Source organism: Eschrichtius robustus, chromosome 2 (genome assembly GCF_028021215.1).
Source record: "Eschrichtius robustus isolate mEscRob2 chromosome 2, mEscRob2.pri, whole genome shotgun sequence".
Lineage (NCBI taxonomy): Eukaryota > Metazoa > Chordata > Mammalia > Artiodactyla > Eschrichtiidae > Eschrichtius > Eschrichtius robustus.
This window is the reverse complement of record NC_090825.1, coordinates 123,945,791-123,967,214: the sequence shown is the minus strand read 5'-3', so window position 1 is coordinate 123,967,214 and position 21,424 is coordinate 123,945,791. Positions and strand designations below refer to the sequence as shown.

The 21,424-nt window shown below is 40.7% G+C and overlaps 1 protein-coding gene across 1 annotated transcript in view; it reads right to left on the bottom strand.

The window, feature by feature from the left end:
- Positions 1-4,550: 4,550 nt before the first annotated feature.
- Positions 4,551-21,424, bottom strand: part of STK32A (serine/threonine kinase 32A) — a 123,296-nt gene continuing 106,422 nt past the window's right edge. The window contains exons 8-13 of the mRNA XM_068534533.1: positions 20,886-20,983; positions 15,295-15,411; positions 12,786-12,911; positions 11,423-11,548; positions 6,072-6,136; positions 4,551-5,674 (exon numbers count right to left, since the gene is read on the bottom strand). Of these exons, the coding sequence (XP_068390634.1) occupies positions 5,581-5,674; positions 6,072-6,136; positions 11,423-11,548; positions 12,786-12,911; positions 15,295-15,411; positions 20,886-20,983 (626 nt within the window). The 3' untranslated portion in view covers positions 4,551-5,580. The remainder of the gene's footprint in view (positions 5,675-6,071; positions 6,137-11,422; positions 11,549-12,785; positions 12,912-15,294; positions 15,412-20,885; positions 20,984-21,424) is intronic.

The window sequence follows — 21,424 nt, the reverse complement described above, 5'->3', positions numbered from 1 at the left end:
GAGGTTCTCTCCGTAGTGCCAGCCAAGGAGACTGATTCTGATTGGTCCGGCTTGGTCACGTGCTCACCATTGACCTCGGCACTGTGGCCTGGAGACTGGGACTGACTGGCCACACCTGGTAACACACCCAGCCCCTGAGCCACCTGAACCACGCGGACTCTCCGTAACTCGAAGAAAATCAATTTGTGATCCCAGAAGTGGAGGGCTTGGAAGCTAGGCAGATAAACACGGCAGGTGGCCACGGCAGCATTCTCAAGCCTGCAGGGCACGAATGTTTTCTCAGCACAGTATCTGTGTGTAGGCTGGGGCAGGTGCGGAAGAGGATCAGGGGATGGTAGTTCCTGGTGAATTGCTTTTCTGTGTGATGAACCCCCCTTGGTTTGGCAGAACAATGCCGTCCATACAGGAGCTCAGAGTGATAATAGCTTTTAACACAGTAGCTCAGAAACCACGTCAGAAGCTACTCTGAGCGTATAAGGAATTATTTCAGTTTGACGTTCAAGGTTTGATGATTAAGAAGCTTTTGCCCATAGTCGCATTTTGTGGCTTGAACTCAGGACTGGTGAAACACCTCTCCCTGCTCATGACCATGGCAGCAGCTGAGCTCTGCTTCGGATAAGCTTGGGTGTAAAGGGCAGGGTCAGTGCTTAAAATGATCTCAGCCTGCAGGGCTCTAAAAGGGATGAAGCAGTTTTTTTTGTTTTTGTTTTTTAAGTTAGTGCAATTCACACATTGACTTTCACACCTTTGCGGCCACTGGAGGTATTCAGGGCCGAATCACATCCACCAGGTGGGGAATGAGAACACTGAATAGGAATAACAAGGTCCCTCTGGTTTTGAAGAACTTTCTGGAATCAACTCCGCTACCATCAAGCTATCACAAGGAGAACACCAACCATGAGCAGGAAATGGGATGAAAGGGCCAAAGCAGCCTGCAGGAATGAGGTTGCATCCTTAAGGCTGGCATTCCTCAGAATGGAAGGTCTAGATCCTGCCCTGTGATCGGTGGATGCTGAGAACAAGATAGGACACTTCCCATGACCTGGACAACAGAGTACTCTGCATGCAGGACTTCAGAGCCCACAAGACTTACAAGAACCTATCCCGGGAACCAGCTAGCCTGTGGCTGCTAAGCTGTTGTGGGTCTGAGAGGTGATTGGAAGGCCCCTTGATTCTCCCCTGAGGCAGAAGTTGCTTCTGGCTGCAAGAGTTCAGAGCTGTCTGTTAACCTTCCTGTCCGGGGATACGGGCCTTGGACCATCCGCCTGCTGCTTGGGTATGCGGAACAGGACAAAGATGTGGAGGGGTAAGAAGGCAGAATGCTGAAAAAAAGACGTGCAGGGACTCTCCATGGCCTTAAGGTCATAGTGAAAGGCAAAATCCAGAATTCTGGGCTGTGCTTCCTTAGGTGTGAATACTGGAGGAGTCAGGTTTTCAGTTTCTACACATGTGGAGCAGCTAGATTGTGCTGCATTTCATAGTTCTAGAACACCACCTCTAACATTCCATAGTTCTAGAACATCATCTCTAACATTTCATAGTTCTAGAACACCATCTCTAACATTCCATAGTTCTAGAACACCATCTCTAACATTCCATAGCTCTAGAACACCATCTCTAACATTTCATAGCTCTAGAACACCATCTCTAACATTCCATAGCTCTAGAACACCATCTCTAACATTCCATAGCTCTAGAACACCATCTCTAACATTCCATAGTTCTAGAACACCATCTCTAACATTTCATAGTTCTAGAACATCATCTCTAACATTCCATAGTTCTAGAACATCATCTCTAACATTCCATAGTTCTAGAACATCATCTCTAACGTTTCATAGTTCTAGAACACCATCTCTAACATTCCATAGCTCTAGAACACCGTCTCTAACATTCCATAGTTCTAGAACATCGTCTCTCATATTCCATAGTTCTAGAACATCATCTCTAACACCAGCTTGTCTCTGGTAAAGGACATTCCTCACAGCAGGAAATGGAAATAAGAACAGGTGACTTTGACCCTACCCCTAGGGGAAACGATTACACACACAAACACACACACACACACACACACGGCTGACAAAGAAGGAACAGTGGCTTATGGTGTACAGAAGACATTTTAATACACACAGGCACACTGACAGTACATATGCTACAGCTCAACAGAAGCACAGATTTCCCATCCAAGGGCTACCTGTTCACAACAGCACAGTTTGTGAACTGTGTTTGGATTTTTAACATCAGTGTTAAATATCAGACACACTGAGATTGTAAGAAATGGTAATCACAGGCACAGTTTCTAGGAGACAGGAATTTGTGTCGACAGAATGCAGGGACAGCTGGATACTGAAACGGTTCACTGCTTTTCCTGCCTTTTCATTCAGCCCTTGAAGAATTAAAGCCTTAGCATTACTGTGTCAGCCAAAAGCAGCAACACTGGCCCCTGCTATATATGACCCACTCTTTCTCCCTAGTTATTTATTCATCCATCCAGTCTAGAAAAGCTATTATGATATGAAGTTTACTTTTTTCTGGTTAAAACTTTACTATCTGAAGCAGCCTAACCCTAATAAATTAAGTTACCCTAATTAATGGAGCAATGCTCTGTGTGGCTTGACATTCATTCCTGCCCTAGCAATGCCCTCAGCCAAAACCAGTGCTGCCTTTGGGGGTGTGAGCCATTAGCAAAGCCTTTCCTTCCATGGAGTCCGGGTCATGGCCAGGGTCACAGGGCCGCCCCACGCATCCACTAGCGGTCCCTGTGGATGCACTGGGGTGGGTGACTCTGCTACAGTGCCAGAGGGTTAGAACCAGGATGCTCCTGGTCTTCCAAACCTGCTCACTTTTCAGATGTTCCACACAGGTAAGGGAGGAAGCTGTGTGGAGGAGAAGATGCCAGAAACGCCGGACAAAAGGAATTAAGAGTCACCCTGTTTTCTAAAATGCTTAGCCCTGAGCCTTCGTTGTCACAAACCTAGATGAGGTATGTTCCACCCTGTAGGGTAGTAAATTTTAGCCCAAGTTATGGAATAAAACCAAAGGATCTGATTTCAACAACTAGCAATCATGGTAAGGATTTAAGAATTCTTTTATTTTTTGGAACACATTTTTGTGCTAACACTCAAAATGTCCAGTGGTGGGAGGTGCTTAAAATCAGCCATTCTGTACTGATAGATGCAATGCTTTTTCTTTTCTAACTTGAAATATTACATGGTGGGTCTGTAACATGATTAGGACTGGAAATCCATCTTACCTCTCTAGTCAGTGCATCCATGGTTCTTGACAGCCCGTAAGGGTGCTGTAGGCATGGAATCCGGTCATTGGAAGTAAAAACTAGGGATTCAACCTACAGAGGTTGTATTGGGTTCCTATCCCATTATAAACTGTATAGACGTGAAATGGCGCAAATGAACTCCCATCCCAATGGAGACCCTACCAATCCCACTGCACTTGGGTAAGTGTTTCCCAAAGTCTCTCCTTTGGGATGATATATATAAGGTCAGAGCGAGAGAAAGAATCAGGTAACTGGAGAGATGAGTCGACAGCACATCAAGGCTTGAACTGAAACAAATGAAAGAAATTGGTAAACATGCAAGTGGCCCCTGACACTCCTGGTTACCAACCAGGAGCAGAATCTGGTCACCTCCTTATAGCTCTTGTCAACGCATTCCCCCTCCTTGGGAAATTGAGCCAGAGTTTATAGTGTCTGGAGAAAAAATAGCACAGACAAATAATGTGGGGGAAATGTAGAGAAAAGGAATCAAACAAACAGAACACAAGAGCTGGCTTTAAATTCTTAACAAAAATATGGTTACTCTTAAAGTAGAGAGACACTATTTCACAGCTTTTCAAGGCCAGAAATTTTGGGCCTATTAGCTCAGTGGGGAGAAAACCATCAATGCTGAGTTAAAGTTCAGCACTGGCTTTCTGCCCATGTCTAGTTGCCCCAGTGTGACCTCCCTTCTGGAAAAGTCCTATGTAGCTTGCGGCAGTCTCTGTTACTTCTGCCCATTTCCACCTGTCTGGTCTCCCCTGTTGCCAGCTTACTGCCACCCTGCTGAGGCCCATAGTGTCCCAAAGTAAGTACAAGGTTTAGGTGATCTGAGTGGCCAACAGTTAAAGCAATCCCCCACCAACCCTGTTTATTCTTGACTCTACCCAGCAGCATCTGTGAGTTGCCAGAAATAGTTCTTCTGCAAAGATCTTCTGTGTATCAGGAGAGTAGAGTTACATCGTAACTTAGGTGAATTAAACTTTGTGTTTGGCAAATAAATAAATACAATATAAAGAAAAAGTGAAATATCAATACTATTTTAAATAGGGGATTCTGCCCGCCATTCTTGCAGTAAGCACAAGTAAGTATTGCTGTTCCCTTAGTCAGTCTTAGACCTCTCAGATGTGTGGGCACCCCACAGTTCTAAGCACGTGATTCTAGTTTATAAAGGCATGTATAATCTGTTCAACATTTTAGTGCATCTTTTATTAGCCAAAAATGAGACCAAAAAAAAACAGAACCAAAAAAGATGACTTGTTTCATTAGTGAAGGGTCTCATGATATTGGGCTTCTCTAAGAAAAGATACTCACCATATGTTGTGTATATTAAAGGAATTTTTCAAGGGTAAGTTTTACTATCTTCCAAATTCACCTCACATTCTAACAGACTGTAACTCCCATATAAGATACAACTTCAGGTACTACAAGGTGGAGGTGCTTTCAGTGTGACAATGTTCTTTTCTGATGCTCTCCGGACACAGGTCTCTGGTAGTCTTAAGAGGACAATTAGCTCTCAAGGAACATGCTTCTAGAAGAAGGCCAGTGGTGTGCTAATATTTCACAACTGGCTTCCCGGGGCCGGATGGGCAGTGGGGGCTGGAAAGGGTGGAAAGCCCTGATTTGTAGCATCTGCCAATTTCCATGATGTAAATACTTCCACCATCACCAATTTCAACTCTCAACTTCACATCACTGTACGGGGTGCTGGGACAGATGCGCATAGTGGCTCTTACAATTGATACAAGCTGGTACGGTGTTCTGACTTCAGCACACCACTGGAAGGCCCTCATCAATCTGTGTTACTTATAATCTGGTCCCACTCATTTCTTCCTGAATGAATTTCTTACTCCTGTTCAGTCGGATTTGGGGATTCTGACCAATTTATGAAGTTTTCTAACTCTGAAGAGATTCACTCCATCACCCACCTATGTCCATTTGTCACAGTGTAATTAGGAGTGGAAAAATAAATCTGCGTCCAAATATTCCTTTTAAAATAAAAATAGAGGCTGTTTAGAATAACAGAATGGAGAATGGTGGCAGTAAAAAGGCAGCATAAGGCTCATCTAGTATTACGTTCTCATTTTAGATGAAAAAACTGAAGCAGAGAAAGGGGGTAAGTAACTTGCTCAAGGTCACAAGGTGGTGAATCTAGTTCCCAGGAGCCTGGGGACTCTTCCCTGGGTCATGCTGCCTCCCTCCAAAGGTATTCAGTCACATTTTCTAAGGTGTGTGAGGTGTGGAGAGGTGAGAATTTCTGTCAGCTCTTCCTGACGTGGAAATGTCCCAAGAAGAAGATGTTGAGAACTTCAGAGGTTGTTATTCTGGCCATCCTCTTCTTGTGGGTCTTTGGTTTGTTCCAAGGCTTGATTGGCTTGTCTTTTATTAAAGTCCTTTTTGACTCTTAAAAGGAAAAAAAATTAAGTGGGTTTATTCATTGAAGTGAAAAAGAAAAGATTTAAGCTTTTGAAATGATAGCATTAAGCCCAACAATTTATAAAGAGGCGTGAGCCAGGGTAACTCTTAAAAACATCATTGATTTTAAGTGTTGATGTCCCCATTCTTCTGCCCTTCCCATCAACAGAAACCTGACACTAAGCTAATTTACCTATTACAATTTTTGAAATCTCTTACAAGAGATAAAAGTTTCTGAATTTTCCAGATTTTCTATCATGGATATGCATCATTTTTGTAATCAGAAAGAAAAAAATGTTTAAAACTATATTAAATCTTTGCAAGTTGAATCTGGCTGAAACACTCCATCATTCGCTGAGCTGCTATTCTTCCAGGGGTTACTTACTTCTCTCTGTTGAAAATTATGAACTCCTTTTGGACAGATTCAAGGTGCTCTTGAAGAAGGCACATCTTCCGGGTGAACGTTGAAAAAAAATAGAGGTATAGTTAGCAGACCAATGAAGATCCTCAAGTAGCCAATAACCTACTGAGTGTCTGTTAACTGAGTGGCCCAAATTGATGAGGACCAATGTGTCCTCAAAACAGATGCTATCTGAGAGTTTGTAGCAGGAGTGAGACCACAACCAGATTAATAGAGGAGCATATAGGAAAGAAACAGGAAAAAATACATCAGCTCTCTGCTCCCCACAATGAGGCAGCAAGGAAGACCTGGGTTATGGTTTATGAGCTTGATGTCTTTCAGCCATTTAGCCCAAGAAACCACGGCTTCAAGGCAGATGGGCACAAGGGTTTATTAAGCTGGTCACCTATTTGCTTCTCATCTCCTGGCCCTCATGTAAAAGGTTTGGAGGCTCTGAAACCAAGTCCCCCTAAAACTGAGTTCCCCTGCCAAGTTTATGATTAATCTCTCTGTCCAAAACTTTATTCCCTTTTCTGTCCTGCCCCTGTCGCCCTCAGGATCAAAGAGAAGGGGAGACTGAAACTGAGCAGGACCCTTGGGGGGGCCTTCCCAGGTACAAAAGTCCCTCTGTGCCCCCATTTTTCTTTGTAGAGAAAAAAGGCTTTAGTCTCCTAGGCGTTTCCCAATTGACTGTTCCCCTCAACTGCACTGGGGCTGATTAACTATACTTCAGTTGTGGTGAGCAGCCTTCTTCATTTGTGACTTTCTCACAGATTCGCAGAGCATTTGCTTTGCTGCTTCACTGTCTGGCTGTCAATGTCTCTAGATGACTTTTCCAACATAGTGAGAAAATTTAACCTCAAAGAAATGACCATCATCAGGCCCAGGATAGTGTCAGCCCCAGATCAAATGTTTTAAAAGTGTGTAACAAAATACTTCCAAATTACTTCTGATGAAAAATATTCTTCTCGAAGGAAAAAGTATCATTCATTCATTTTGTTTTTAAATCTAGGAATTAGAAAATACTAAGTCTTCAAGTACCAGAGAGTTTTGTTTTTTTTTTTTTGTTTTTTTTTTTTTACCTTTCCTGAACAAATATTTAAGTGCTGGGAGAGTAAACTATAAAAAGGAGAGGAAATTTTCAGAGAAGGGGCGGGGGGGAAACATACAAAATGTTATATAAAATTTAACATGAAGGTATTTAAAATATTAACATTTTAAAATATTTTAACATTAAAAATCAAGATTATAATCAATAAAATGCAGAAATTCACTCAAGTTCTTTTCTCTGTCATATAACTGTTTTATTTAAACAAAGATGTAAAATGCACAGTCAGAGATGAGTTTGTGATGTGGCACTGCAGACCCTATGAGTCCCACCCTGGCCCTAAGGGCTCATGTGCCACATGTTCTTTTTCCTCTGCTTTAGTTGGAAAAGTTTAAGAAGTGCAGCTACATGGACAAGTCAACAGGAGTAGCCAGAATGAGAGTATGAGGGAAAGGAGCGGGGAGCAAACAGAATGGAGGAACGAATGAGTCTTATGTGATTGAGAAGAGAACTACTGGTTAAAAATCTTAGAATGTGCTTCTCAGGGATGACAGAGCAAACAGAGATTAGACTGGTGTAAGTAGAGATGGCATCAGAAATATCTGAAGGGTTTAGAGCAGGTGGAAATCTCAGGAGGCAGAAAAAGAGGACTTAGGTCATTTGCTTCCATAGCAGGCAGACTGGGTGTGTGTCAGTCTTTTTGGTTCTTTACTTTAAAGGGGCTGATGAGCAGAGAGGGTCAGTGGAGAACATCCTGGATGCAAAGAAACAACAGAGGCATCTACCGTGAGCATGAACCAGAGTCATGGAAAACAATGAAGTTAGAAGTCAGGAAGTCGACTGGAAAAGTAAAACATAAACAATGGCTAACTTTTTTTTTTTTTTTTAGGGTTAGCACTTTAATTTTTTTTGTTTTTGTTGGTTTTTTAATTTTTATTTTATATTGGACTATAGTTGATTTACAATGTTGTGTTAGTTTCGGGTGTACAGTAAAGTGATTCAGTTATACATACAGCTATTCTTTTTCAAATTCTTTTCCCATTTAGGTTATTAAAGAATATTGAGCAGAGTTCCCTGTGTTATACAGTAGGTCCTTATTAGTTATCTATTTTAGATATAGTAGTGTGTATATGTCAATCCCAAACTCCCAATCCATCCCTCCCCCACTCCCTCTCCCCCTTAGCAGCCACAGGTCTGTTCTCTGTGAGTCTGTTTCTGTTTTGTAGATAAGTTCATTTGTGTCATATTTTAGATTCCACATATAAGTGGTATCATATAGTATGTCTTTCTCTTTCTGACTTACTTTACTTAGTATGATAATCTCTAGGTCCATCCATGTTGCTGCAAATGGCATTATTTCATTCTTTTTTAGGGCTGAGCAATATTCCATTGTGTATATGTACCACATCTTCCTTAACAACGGCTAGCATTTTGGCAGACATGTACTAATTGACTCAGAACAGTCTATGAAGTAGGTAGCAATACTGACTCCATTTTATAAATGAGGAAACTGAGACACAGGGGGAAAAGGAAAACTTTAGTGCTTTTACTTTATTTAATCACAGCCTGCCTTCTACAGCTGTAGATGGTAACAGTCACTGCATACCTGAATCACCTGAAGAACTTAAAAAAATCCTGATGCCCAGGCCACAACCCCAGATTCAGCTGAATGAATAAACAAGCATGATGATAATGTAGGGAGCTGCTAAGATTGACTCTCACATTTTAAAATCCTTGAATAGAGATAAAGTGCTACTTTGAGATTCACCATCTTTCTGATTCTTCTTTGAGGGAAGGCTACTCTTTGTTTTGAAACAAAATCCTTTTTATTTTGAAATGGAGGCTATAAGATTAGGAGAAACTAGAGCAAAATGATGGCACAGGCAGCTCCAAACCCCCAACCCTCAACAGAAACATAAGAAAAACAAACAGAAACTGTTAGGGCCAGCACTGCCAGAACTCTGGAAAGCAAGCAAAGGTTTATAGCAACCAGACAAACACTGAATCAAGAAAAAAGCAACTGAAAAATGGTCCTGGTGTTTAAGGAAATCTCTATCAAAATATTATCTGAACACAAGCTAACATAACAGAGACAGCAGTGGTGGTGCATGACGAGGAATAGTCTTTTTGCAGAATAGTTTGTAAAAGTCACTCAAAAATGCAAGTACAGCCTTCAACAATCAAAAAACAGCAAACCCTAGAGAAGGAAGGGGAGAATCTGATTTCTGGAGTTACTGGATTGTAATAGTCAACTTGCAAGTTTTCAACAAAAATACCACAAGGTGTACAAAGAAACAAGAAAGTATGGCCCATTCAAAGAAACCAAATAAACTGACATAAATCATCCCTGAGGAAGCCCAAACATTGGACTTACTAGACAGAGACCCTAGAACAACTATTTAAGGTATGCTCAAATAGTCAAAGGAAACCATGGAAGGAAACCATATGTTAGGCCACCAAACAGGTCTCAATAAATTTAAAAAGATTAAAATCCTACAAAATATTTTCTCTGACCACAATGACTGAAGCTAGAAATCAAAAACAGAAGAAAAACTGGAAAATTCACAAACATGTGGAAATTAAACAGCACATTCTTAAGCAACTGATGTGTCAAAAAATAAATCACAAGAAGAATTAGGAAATATTTTGAGGTGAATGAAAACAAAAATACAACATGCCAAAACTTAAGAGATGCAGAGAAAGGCAGTGCTCAGAGGGAACTTTATAGCTGTAGATATCTACATTAAGAAAGAAGAAATATCTTAAGGTCAAGAATGGCATAGTACAAGGGTCCGGGCGGGGGAGGCAGACAGATCACATAGAGCATGGAAGGCATGGCAAAAGTTACTCACAGATTGCTGTCATCTCTAAAGCTTTAGAAAACTTGTAATTAAGATGATGTCTTGTACTTGGCTACATTTGGGGGTCTGTTAACAGAGAAGCCTGCATAGGCAAGCTTCCTAGGTGCAAAGGAAGGAGCTGGCCTGGAGAAGCTGGTTGGTTATGATATGAAGAAGAACAGATCATTAGGAGGAAGATGGGTGAAGTAAAAAGCAAGCAGCAAGATGGGTTTGTGGCATAGCTAAGCATTCCTTGGAGGGCCCTAGAAAACACTTAAGGATGGGAATCTGGTAAGAGGCCAGTTCTGTGAACAAACAGGATGTGGACTTTGGTTCACTGACCATTAAAGGGTATAGTAGCCCCTGAGGACTAGAGAAATTAGGGACATTGAGGATACTTATTTGTTTGCAGAGCTATTTTCACCACAAGACTATGCAATCTTTGAGAACAGGGATGTCAGTGAATGCAGCAATAATATCTCATCTATATCTCTCTCCAGTGTTGAGCACAGAATGTGGCAGATAATAGGGATTCAATGAAAGTAGCCTAAACAATTGGATGGGGGGAGGGATAGAGGGGTGGAGAGATGGAGGAATGAAGGGATGAAGGGATGGAAGAACGGACGGATGGAGGGAAGGAGGGATGGAGAGATGCAGGGATGGAAGAATGGAGGGATGGAGAGATGCAGGGATGGAAGAATGGACGACCATTAGTTGAGTGGGTAGGGTGATGGGTGGATGATTTTGTGGATGAATGGATGGCCATTAGGGGCAAAATGAATGTTTGTTACTTTACCATCATTATAATAGGCAGAACCACATGTATAAAATCCTACTGAGTCCCTGCAAGTTACTGTATTGAAATCTGACCTCGAACTCTGACAGAGGATAATGCAGTAAGTTACAAAATTAATTTGACTCAGCCTGAATTCCAGCAATAGTGCTCAACCGTATAAGAATTCTGTCTTTTCTGTGAATAGATACTCCTCACTTCTGCTAGCCCTGATATCACAAGATTCTGCGTCTGGCAAAGAACAGACACCCCCGTCTGGGGTCAGCTGTTCCCAGTGATTCCTTGGAGTGTGGCCCAAAACAGCCATGTGTGTACTTTAGAACCAGCCCATTTCCATCATTTTAGGGATGGTCACCTGACCTAGGCTTGGCCAATTAGATTCTCTCCCAGGAGGTTGCAAAGTTTGAATTGAGAGCTGGGAGAGGGCAGTAAGGGAATCAAGTTAATTGGCAGAAACCTAGGGAGAAAGTCCACATGTGACATGTTGCTGCTGGGACCCCCCCAGAGCTGCCCTTTCAGAAGCTGGGGTGTTCAGCTCCGCCTCACATTCATGAAGCAGCCAATTCTCGTGGGAGGGCCGCCCACCAGAAGCTCTCCAACGAATTGCAGCTGCCATGAAGATTCCCATGACCCTGGGTCTGAGGGGACTGCTTACCTGAGAGGAATCACATTTCCTCATCTTCTCCTTCTTGGCCAGGCGCTTCTTTTTCTTGTGAAGAGGCTTGGACTCCAAAATCATTTCTTCGAGCTCAAAGGTGGGGTCGCAATTCAGCCTGCCTTTCTGCAAGGAAGACAGGTTGACTCACTCCTTAGATACCTGTATCTTTCTAAAACTAGACCCAACCGAATAAGGAGAATAACACTCTGTCCTGCAGGAGCAGTCCAAGAATAACCAGCTGGGAGTCCCGCTTGAAGTTTGAAATAATTTATTGCCAGCCTTGCTTTTCATGTTCTTTGATTTTGTTTATTTTTCTAAACTCCCAAGGAGCCTTCCATGAGTTAGAAAGGAAATCCTATTATAAATATTTTTCTAAAGTTTGCCTTTGGGGCTGTTTCTTGAAGTGGGTTCAAGGGTAGGTCAGAATCACCTGAGTTGATTCCCAGTTTCCCCAACCAGGAAAGTGCATGTTTAACGAGCTGCCCAGGTGATTCAGATTCACAATTAAGTCAGAGAAGTCCAGGTAGAAGGTCTCTCGAGGCAGCGCTGACGGCTCATTGCGGTGAGCGTGGCAGAGCAGAAACAACGGGAAGGGTGCCTAGATCTCCACGGCGTCATGCATCACCCACGGTGCAAGCGGCCCCTGCTGGACCCTGCAGGGTGGCCAGGTAGGACCCCACCCCCCTACTGCTCCGTGAGCTTGTTATTCTGCCAATCTGCCGACAACTGAATGTGTAGAATCAGGCTGTGGTGAGAGAGAGGAGTCAGAGCGCTCACTTGGCCCCTTGGCCGGAGCTTCTGGGTCTGGCTTTTACCGGCCGACTGCGGGAGGCCACAGATACCTTGGCCGGGTAGAGCCAGTGGGAATTATTCCGCTTTGGCTATTAGTCATTGGGAATATGGTTCCCAGCATAGAACTACCAGAGGAAGAGGGGTGCATGGTAAAGATAAATACCCCACCCCATCCCCAGCAGCTGTCAGTCCTTTGACTCAGAACTCCTTGGATACAAATTTCTATATCTTTGGAATCAGAGAAAACTTTTTTTTTTGTTTTTAAATTGGCAGATTCCCAGAAATGACTGTTTGTAGGATTAGGACTTCTTTCCATTAAAAATAAGCCACAAAACGTGGTAAGGAGCTAGAACGCCCAACATAGATCTAGATTAGAATCCCAACTCAGCTGTGTGACCTTTGGTGGCCAACCTACCCTGTGTGTGCCTCAGTTTTCTCATCTGTAAAATAGAAATCTGGGCTGTCTTACAACATTGGCTCGTTATCTAATGAGACCATGTGCATATCTGGCACACAGAGTTATGCGCATTGAATGAGAGTTACTATGGGTTTGTTAAGATTGACTCACGTTAGGAATAAATCCTGGAATGAGCCTCTTCTGCAAAACTGCATCCCAGTTCATATCATTCATATATGGGAAGTTTTGAATATTGGACAAATGGGAAAATCGTTGGTCTGGATTCGGTTCCAGTAGCTGCCAATGGAATACAAACACCAAGATCATGAGGAAGGTCAAAACTTGGAGTGCAAAAAATGATACAGATTCCCTATGAATATTTCCAAGTATAGGATTGAAGGAAACAAGTAGTGTTCTCCTTTCTTAGCCCCATAAACAAATAATATAGATGAGTGGTCAGAATGAATTTTAAGTTGGTTTTTGTAAGTTGCAATGTGGTGAGTGAAAATAGCTTGTCCTACTGAGTCAAACTTATGTTTGATTCCTGATTCCCCAACTTAGTAATGATGGGCAAGTTTGTTCTCTAAACCTCAGTTTACCCATCTGTAAAAAAGGTATAATAAGCTATTTCATAAGGTTTAGCTACGATTAAATCAAGCCATGTATATAAAGTGACCAAGAGAAGGTCTGTTCTTCTTACGGGGAAAATGTACATTTGTTTTAACAAATGAAATTTATTTCACACTAAAAAATTTAGCAGTTTTTACCACTAATCAAAATATACTGGGGTGACACAGATAAGATGTAACTAAGGTTGCTGTGATAGTTCTGGGTTTTATGAACTGGGATTAAAGATTTTTTCCCCTTTAACCACTCCAGAGGCAACATCATTTCAATCCTGTGGGTCAAATGGAAAATAGCAGTTCCACTTGAGAATGGGCCTGGAGGTGACAACTGTGGGTCATCAGTGTTCACTTTTGGGATAATAGGGCTGTCTTGGAACTAAGGAAAATTTGCTTATGGAAAATGACCCCTGCCCCCATTCTTTATCTTTGACATCACCAATGGCAATATCCCTATTCCAAAACAGAACACTGGACCCATAGACAAGAGACATAGGTTTTGAATTCTTAGCCCCCAAAGCTCTTTTCCTTGACCAGTTACAACCTGGGCAATTTTCTCTCTTCAGAAAAAAGCCAAGCTCATCCTCTTAAGCTCCTCCATTCTTTCTTTCACGTAATTATTCACTACAGCTCACTACAGCTGTCCTTAATCTTTCTGGTGAACACAGGCACCTTGAAAAGCTGAGGAAAACTGTGGACCTCATTAATTCAAATACCAAATTCTACCACCTGTCATACTCTGTGTTAAGTGCTGAGGACACCATGAACAAGTCAGACGTGGTCCTTCCCTCATGCAGCTTAAAGAACAGTGGTCATTAACCCAAGAGTCACACACGTGCAATGTATAATTTTAAACTGTGAAAAATATGATGAAGGAAAGTTCGTGCTGTGTGATCTGACAACAGAGGGAGGCTCCCAGAGGAACTGATACGTGAGCTGAGATCTAAAGCTGTGTTTCTCAAACTATGCAGAAGGGCCAGTTATTTCTCTTTGTTTGTTTGGTTTAATTTCCAACCCACTGAAGTCAATATGTTGTGTTACTGTGCATGGCTAGTATGGAACCACCACACTGTGTGCAACTTGTGATTTGAGTTCAACATCACTGCATAGGCTTGGACCCTATTCAGTGAGATGAGTCCACTGACCACGTGCTTTGAGGTATCAGAGGTATCAAGTTGCTATAAAAGTTTTTAAATGCTTCCCTCAATTTCTATACATGTTATGGACCTGTTGGAAGTAATTCGTGGACTTGAACCAGTCAGTGAATCGCATTAGTAGTACTGACCTAAAGGAGGGAGCTGGAAGAGCTGGGGATGGGAGCAATGTTCTAGGCAGTGAGACTAGCATGTGCAAAGGCCCTGTGGTTAGAGAATGATATATGAGGCTGAGGAGGGCAAAGAGGAGAGAAAAGAAGCTCAAAGCAGTTTGTAGTCAAAAGGGGGGCAACAGTCCAAAATAAGACTTGAGGGGTAGTTAGAACCTTTATACCATACAAATAATTTTGATCTTTATTCTAAGAACAATGGGAAGGCAATAAACTTTGCATTGAACAGATCCCTATGGGGCACAGCAGAGAAGAGAATGGAGTGTATAAAAGTGTACAGGGGCAAACCAGTGAAAAGGCAAGACTTGATGGCAGTAGGACTAGGAAGATAGTAGTGGAGATGGAGAGAAGTGACAGATTCCGAAGACATTTAAAAGGTCAAATGTGAACATGGTGATGAACTGGGTATGCGGATGATGAATGATTTCCGGTTCTGGCTTATATTAGTGGGTGGACGGAGAGGCCAGAGCAGGAACGCTGGAGAAAGTCCAGGAAATAATGAGTTCAAGAACTCCATTTGGCACATGAAGTTTGAGATGTCTTTGGGACATTTAAGAGGACGTGTGTGTTGCCTTATTAATGAAGCCATGTATTTGAAAGCTGTTAGCTGCAAAACCCACTCTGGAAATGTATTTACCATGACTGCCTCCAATACTGTAACTTAACTTTTAACTTTAAACCAGAGCATGGAAGGAAGCATCACTTCCTTTTGTCATGCATTTGTCCTTCTTACCTTTTTAAGAAGTGACACCATTTCCTGTGACCAGGCAGAAGGGTAAGTCACAAGCGCCGTCTCAAACATGTGTGCAATTTCCTTGCTGGAAGTACTGGAGCGAATATGATACGGTCTCTTAAGGGAGAGAAGTAAGAGTCTTCATTTTTAAAGGGTAAAAGAAAAAATGTTGCTTTGCAAATGCTTCCAAGCTAAATTTTCAACCAGTAAAATCTAAATAGCATTTTCTAATGCCCTCCAGCCAATTGTTGTGTTGCCATATGCATATGTGGTCCACGGTTGCCAGATTTCCTACTTTTAAAAAAGCATACCAGAAATCTATAGTTTCTTGTGAAATCTTGGAATTTTTAAAAGTTGGTAACCCTCTGGGTCAAAGCAAACATTTCTATGGGCTAAATCCACATCTGAGATGTCAGCTTGGAACTGTTTTGTAAGGTTAACTAATGTAAGTATTTACCTAAAACACTGGACAAGTGCTCAGTAAATGGAAATTTTAAAAATTGTTATTTAAGTGTTGATTATAAAGAGATTCAGAGTTTTACCATACACACACCTCTTTTTACTTGTTCGAATCATAATGACTAAGCTCAGGTTAGAAGGTTACCCAGAAGACTTCAACCCCAGTCCCAAATGCTATGAGCTGCTAGTACTATGGAGTGGGGTGGAGAATTTTGTGATGAGGCAAAAGTATTTTTACCTCTGAGAGAACCAGATTCTTCTATAGTCCTAACTTGGGGGAAAAAGAAATTAAACAAAACGGTGGCTTTGTTATAATTTTCACAGATATCCACTAGAGGGCAGCCTTTACCTACACTGATTTCTCTGTTTCGTAAAGGATTCACCCTGGGATTGTCTCTCTTTATGTGAAGTGAGCTACTTAAAGCTGGAGATTTTACCATAGTCACATTTTTGCCCATGGGACCTAGCACCTAGTGAGAGCTCATTGCATGTTTGTTGAATGAACAAAATTTTCATATTAGATTAACCAACAACAGGACAGTGAATATGGATATGTACATTTATCAAGTGCCTGACTCTTTCGAGATGATAAATGACTGTGGACCGATTTCTCCCAACTAAATTGGGAGAAATGGAGGCGTTTAATTTTTTCCTTGTTGTAAATCATTATTAAAAGGTAACATAATGTAATTAAGTGTTGGAGCTCTGAAGGCAAAAGGATTTGAGTGCTAAACTGGCCCAGTCAATTTGAGTTTCAATTCCTGCATCTGTAAGATGAAGTTACTTCTTCTGTAAAATGAACCACCTTAGGGGAGTGTTGGGAAAATTAAATGACATAATACATGTAAAGTTCTCAACAGAGTGGCTAACATATATTAGACATAATACAGGAGAGATATTATTATTGACATAAAGGTAAAAAGGATGGTGGCTATAGATGTAAATAATGAACAGCAAGATGAGTCATCAAAAAAGGTGATGTGACACCATTGTAAGGCAATTATACTTCAATAAAGATGTTTAAAAAAAAAAAAAAAGGTGATGTGAAGGAAGGCTTAAGTCTATGCATGGCATGTCAACGGCAGTTACCCAGGGAACCAGGAAGTGCTAGGGGTTGACTCCCTAAAAGGGAGATTGAGCAAACTTTAGTTTTTTAATGCAAGGTTTAAAAACTCCTCCCGCATATTTTCTTCCCTCAAGACTGAATAAAGGACCATAGTTAATTCATTTGTCTCAGTAATGATACAGTGGAAATAACCCTTGTAACTCAATATCAGAAAAAGAGTGCCGGGTACCTTATCAGCGTCATCAATGTTTATTGACTGTTTGCAAGCCAAGGGCACTGTGGGTCACGACATGTGATTCACTGCATGTTTACCATCAAGAGCTGGGGCAGGTTGGCACACCAAGTTTCCCGGGTTATATGCATGTGCACATATATTTTTTCTTTTTTCTAATTTTCTTCTTTAATTCATTGATGTCTCTAAACCTGCTTTTGAGACATCTAAAAACACAAGATGCTTTGATAAACTAATAAAGGAACTGACAAATGCCACAAGCAAATGGCTTAAGCATGTTGTGTTTTTTTCATTTACTTTAGGCCATGTGACTGAACGTAATACACATGTATTTAAATCCTCATACTCTGTCGACTTGTTCAAAATAGTCAAATTACCTTTGTCTTATACAATAATGTATTTTTCTAGTTCCAAACTTTAAAAGCCACATTAAGCCATCAACAACCAGAGCTTTATATTTATTCATTTACCAAATATTGATTGAATGCCTACAATGTCCCGCACCTCTGCTGGGCCCTCGGGATACAATGAAGACAGGACAGATGGGATTTCTACAGTGGTAGAGCCTACAGTCTACTCAGCAAAACCATAAATAATAACAGTGACTGTACACACACACACACACACACACACACACACAAATCAATGGAATACATGCTATAAAGAAAAATTACAGTGTGCAATGACAGGATATAGCAGACAATTTTAGGGCAGCATATAAATTAAGAATGAGAATATAAAAAATAACCAAGGTTAGGAAAAGGTAAAATGTTAGATGGGACAAAGTGAGGTGTTGTGATTATAGTCTTATTTCAGGAGTACAAAAGCAAAAGAGCTGAAGCCAAGGATGTACAATTAGTGCAGAACGACGTACGTCCCTATCATAAGCTAATACTATGGATAATACAAAATTAGAGAAGACGTGGACCTTGCCTTTACAATGGCAATGTGAGCGGGGACACAGAGAGATGACAAAGCAGCTTAAGGGCTAAGGGACCATGGTCAGGAAAAGATCAGACACCACAGGGATGTTTCAGGCACATTTCCCTTTGAAGCATTTATTTTTCTGTTAATCACAATTTGTAAATGTGGAGGAAATGATTGTTTAGCACCCTTCTTCTGTGGTTTAGTTGTGTTGCCAGTTGTAATGAAATGTTGGTATATCATTTCTTCAGATTAGCTATATTTTGAAACATAATTACATGCAGGCTCCTTGCTGATTCTTTGTGAGAAGTGTCAGAATTGTTTTGTAGTGACTTGTTCCTCTGTACTTTCAACAAGCATTTGTTATGTACCTGTTGAAAGCTAAATATTGTGAATAATACTAAACTGTATAAAACACTGGCTTCGCCTTTAATAAATTTACAGTCTGATGATATAGAAGAGATTAAAACCATAAAAATAGATATACCTGGAAAAATTTACAAGGGCGATACATTTGCGAAATGGATTTAATCCTAAAATGTAAAATAGATTTACGTGTTCTGATGTAGAAAGTTCTACATTTTATTTTAAGTGGAAAAAAAAAGTCTCAACAGACAGGTTGAAGCATAATTCTCTTTTTACTGAAACAACGATAACTATGTATATGCGCATGTATGTGAAAACATTATCCTTATAAAATCAGAAAAGGTTTGGAAGTAAATACAAGCTGTTAATCTAGAAGATGAGATTGGAAGGTCAAATGAGTTTTTAATTTCTTAATTGAGAATTTTCTAAGTCTGTCCTTTCTTAGAAATGATCAATATACATGAGATATAAGGATTCTGTTCTACACATCCTTAACTTTACTCAAACTTAATTTAGCAATTTCCAAACTTATTCAAAGAGTGATTTTTTAAAAAAAAAAGACCAGGGCTTATCTTAGGAAATATCTTTATAGGCAAAGAAACAAGAGGAAAAGAGCTCCAAGGGACCCCTCGAGACAGGAGGGAGTCCAAAGAGGCTGAAGTGAGTTTGTGAGGAGTCAGGGTCATTCAAATTGAAGCAAAATCTGAAAAGTTAACATGGTTCTAAAGGGCAAAGAATGCCAAGCTAAGGTGTCTGAAGAGTGTCGGGGAGGAGAGGGGTGGGTAAGGCAGGTGAAGGTGTGTGTGTGTGTGTGTGTGTGTGTGTGTGTGTGAATATACGAGGCATTAGGGAGCAACAGCATTTTTTTTTTAACATGAAAAGTTAAATCTGTGCTTTACAAAAAAGAATCTGCATTCCCATGTTCATTGCAGCATTATTCACAATAGCCAAGGCACAGAAACAGCATAAATATCCATCAACAGATGAATGAGTAAAGAAGATGTGTGTGTACATGATATACATATATATATTTATTTATATATTTATTATATATATAAATATTATTTATTTATATATATATTTATATATTTATATATTTATACATATATACATATATTTATCTATAATATATACTTATATATGGTATTATATATTTATACATAATATTCATTATATGTGGATAAATTATAAATGAATAATGGAATATTATACATAACATATATAATATATTTTCATGTACAATATATATGAATGGAATATTATTCAGCCATAAGAAAAAAGGAAATCCTGCCATTTGCAACAACATGGACAGACCTTGAGTCCAATACACAAACTGAAACAAGTCAGACAGAGAAGCCAAATAACCGCATCATATCACTTACACATGGAATCTTAAAAAAAAATAAAATCAAACACATACAAACAGAGAGTAGAAAAGTAGTTGCCAGGGGTTGAGGGTGGGGAAAATAGGGAGAGGTTGGTAAAAGGGTACACACTTTCAGTTATGAGCCGAATAAGATCTGAGGATCTAAGTGTAGCATAGTCACTATAGCTGATAACCCCGAATTTATATATGTAGATATGAATTCAGCAACCTAACAGTAACTATGCTTCACCTTTCCCAAGCAGAAAAGGAAAAGAAAAATGAATCTGACAGCGTTAATACATTGTCAGTTACATGAAATCACAGGGAACTACCACGAGGTACAACAATATGGGAGGGAGAAAAAAATCTTTTCTTAGCAAAATTCTTCCTAGGCATTTTCTTAGTTTAAGAAATGTTTCCTGCCAATGCAGGGGACACGGGTTCGAGCCCTGGTCTGGGAAGATCCCACATGCCGCGGAGCAACTAGGCCCGTGAGCCACAACTGCTGAGCCTGCGCGTCTGGAGCCTGTGCTCCGCAACAAGAGAGGCCACGACAGTGAGAGGCCCGCGCACCACGATGAAGAGTGGCCCCCCGCTCGCCGCAACTGGAGAAAGCCCTCGCACAGAAACGAAGACCCAACACAGCCATAAATAAATAAATAAATAAGTAAATTTAAAAAAAAACAAAGAAATGTTTCTTTTAAAAGGAAACTACTCTAATTTGCCACTGAACCCAGAACCCAAAAGGGCAAATGAAAGACAGGAATCCAACAAGACAGGGCATGAATTGTGTCGTATTAATAATTCACACTGAATCAGAGCCCTGGATTATGACTGCAAAATTATTTTCTTTAAACAAACAAATATATAAGATACGGAGTGACGTGTATCGATTTTCCCTCTCCGGGAGTTAATAATATCCCTATAATTCATTTAATTTTATCTGCATAATTTAATGTCAACTCACACGCTTGGCCCCATGCGCAGGAGAGTGAATTAATTATGGGCAGAAGTCCCAACGGTTGTTACCAGCATCACATGGCCTTGTTGCTTTCATCTCTGAAACAAACTACTTGACTTTTGGCAAAAAAAAAAAAAAAAAAAAAAAATCAATCCTTTCACTGTAAAAATGAAACTTGCTGGAAGAGTAACGAAGGAGAAATGTAATTCTACTGTACCCGGCCTCTCAACAGCTCATATGCTGTCACTCCCAGTGACCACCAGTCAACAGCAAAGGAATAACCTGCTTCTCTTCTGGAGTTGAACATCTCAGGTGCTGAAAAACACAGAAGAGTCAGGTCAGTTTTACTCCCTGAGACATTAACAAATCTATCTTCCCAACATGTTCCTCCAAAGGCGAATTACCAGGGAAAAGGGTACAAGCACTTTCATGGGTGTTTATCAGCCATTGCTAGCTTGCTCACTGCAGGCAAAAGTTTCTAATTTTCTAGTCTTTCTCATTCATCACCAACACACACAGGCATACACAGCCCTTAATGGACAAATTCTTCTCTGACTTACAACACGCACCTATGAAAAATTGGATCCCATCAGGCCTCAGATGTGTGGCTGACTCTGAAAGCAGGAAGGCTGAGAAGAGTTTACATTCATTGTCTTGATTGGGAAGGGTTGTGATCAGGACGTAAATTTGTATTACTGCTGCAAAGATTGTTCAGAATTTGGCTCCAGCTACATGGGATTGACTCTCCATCTCAGA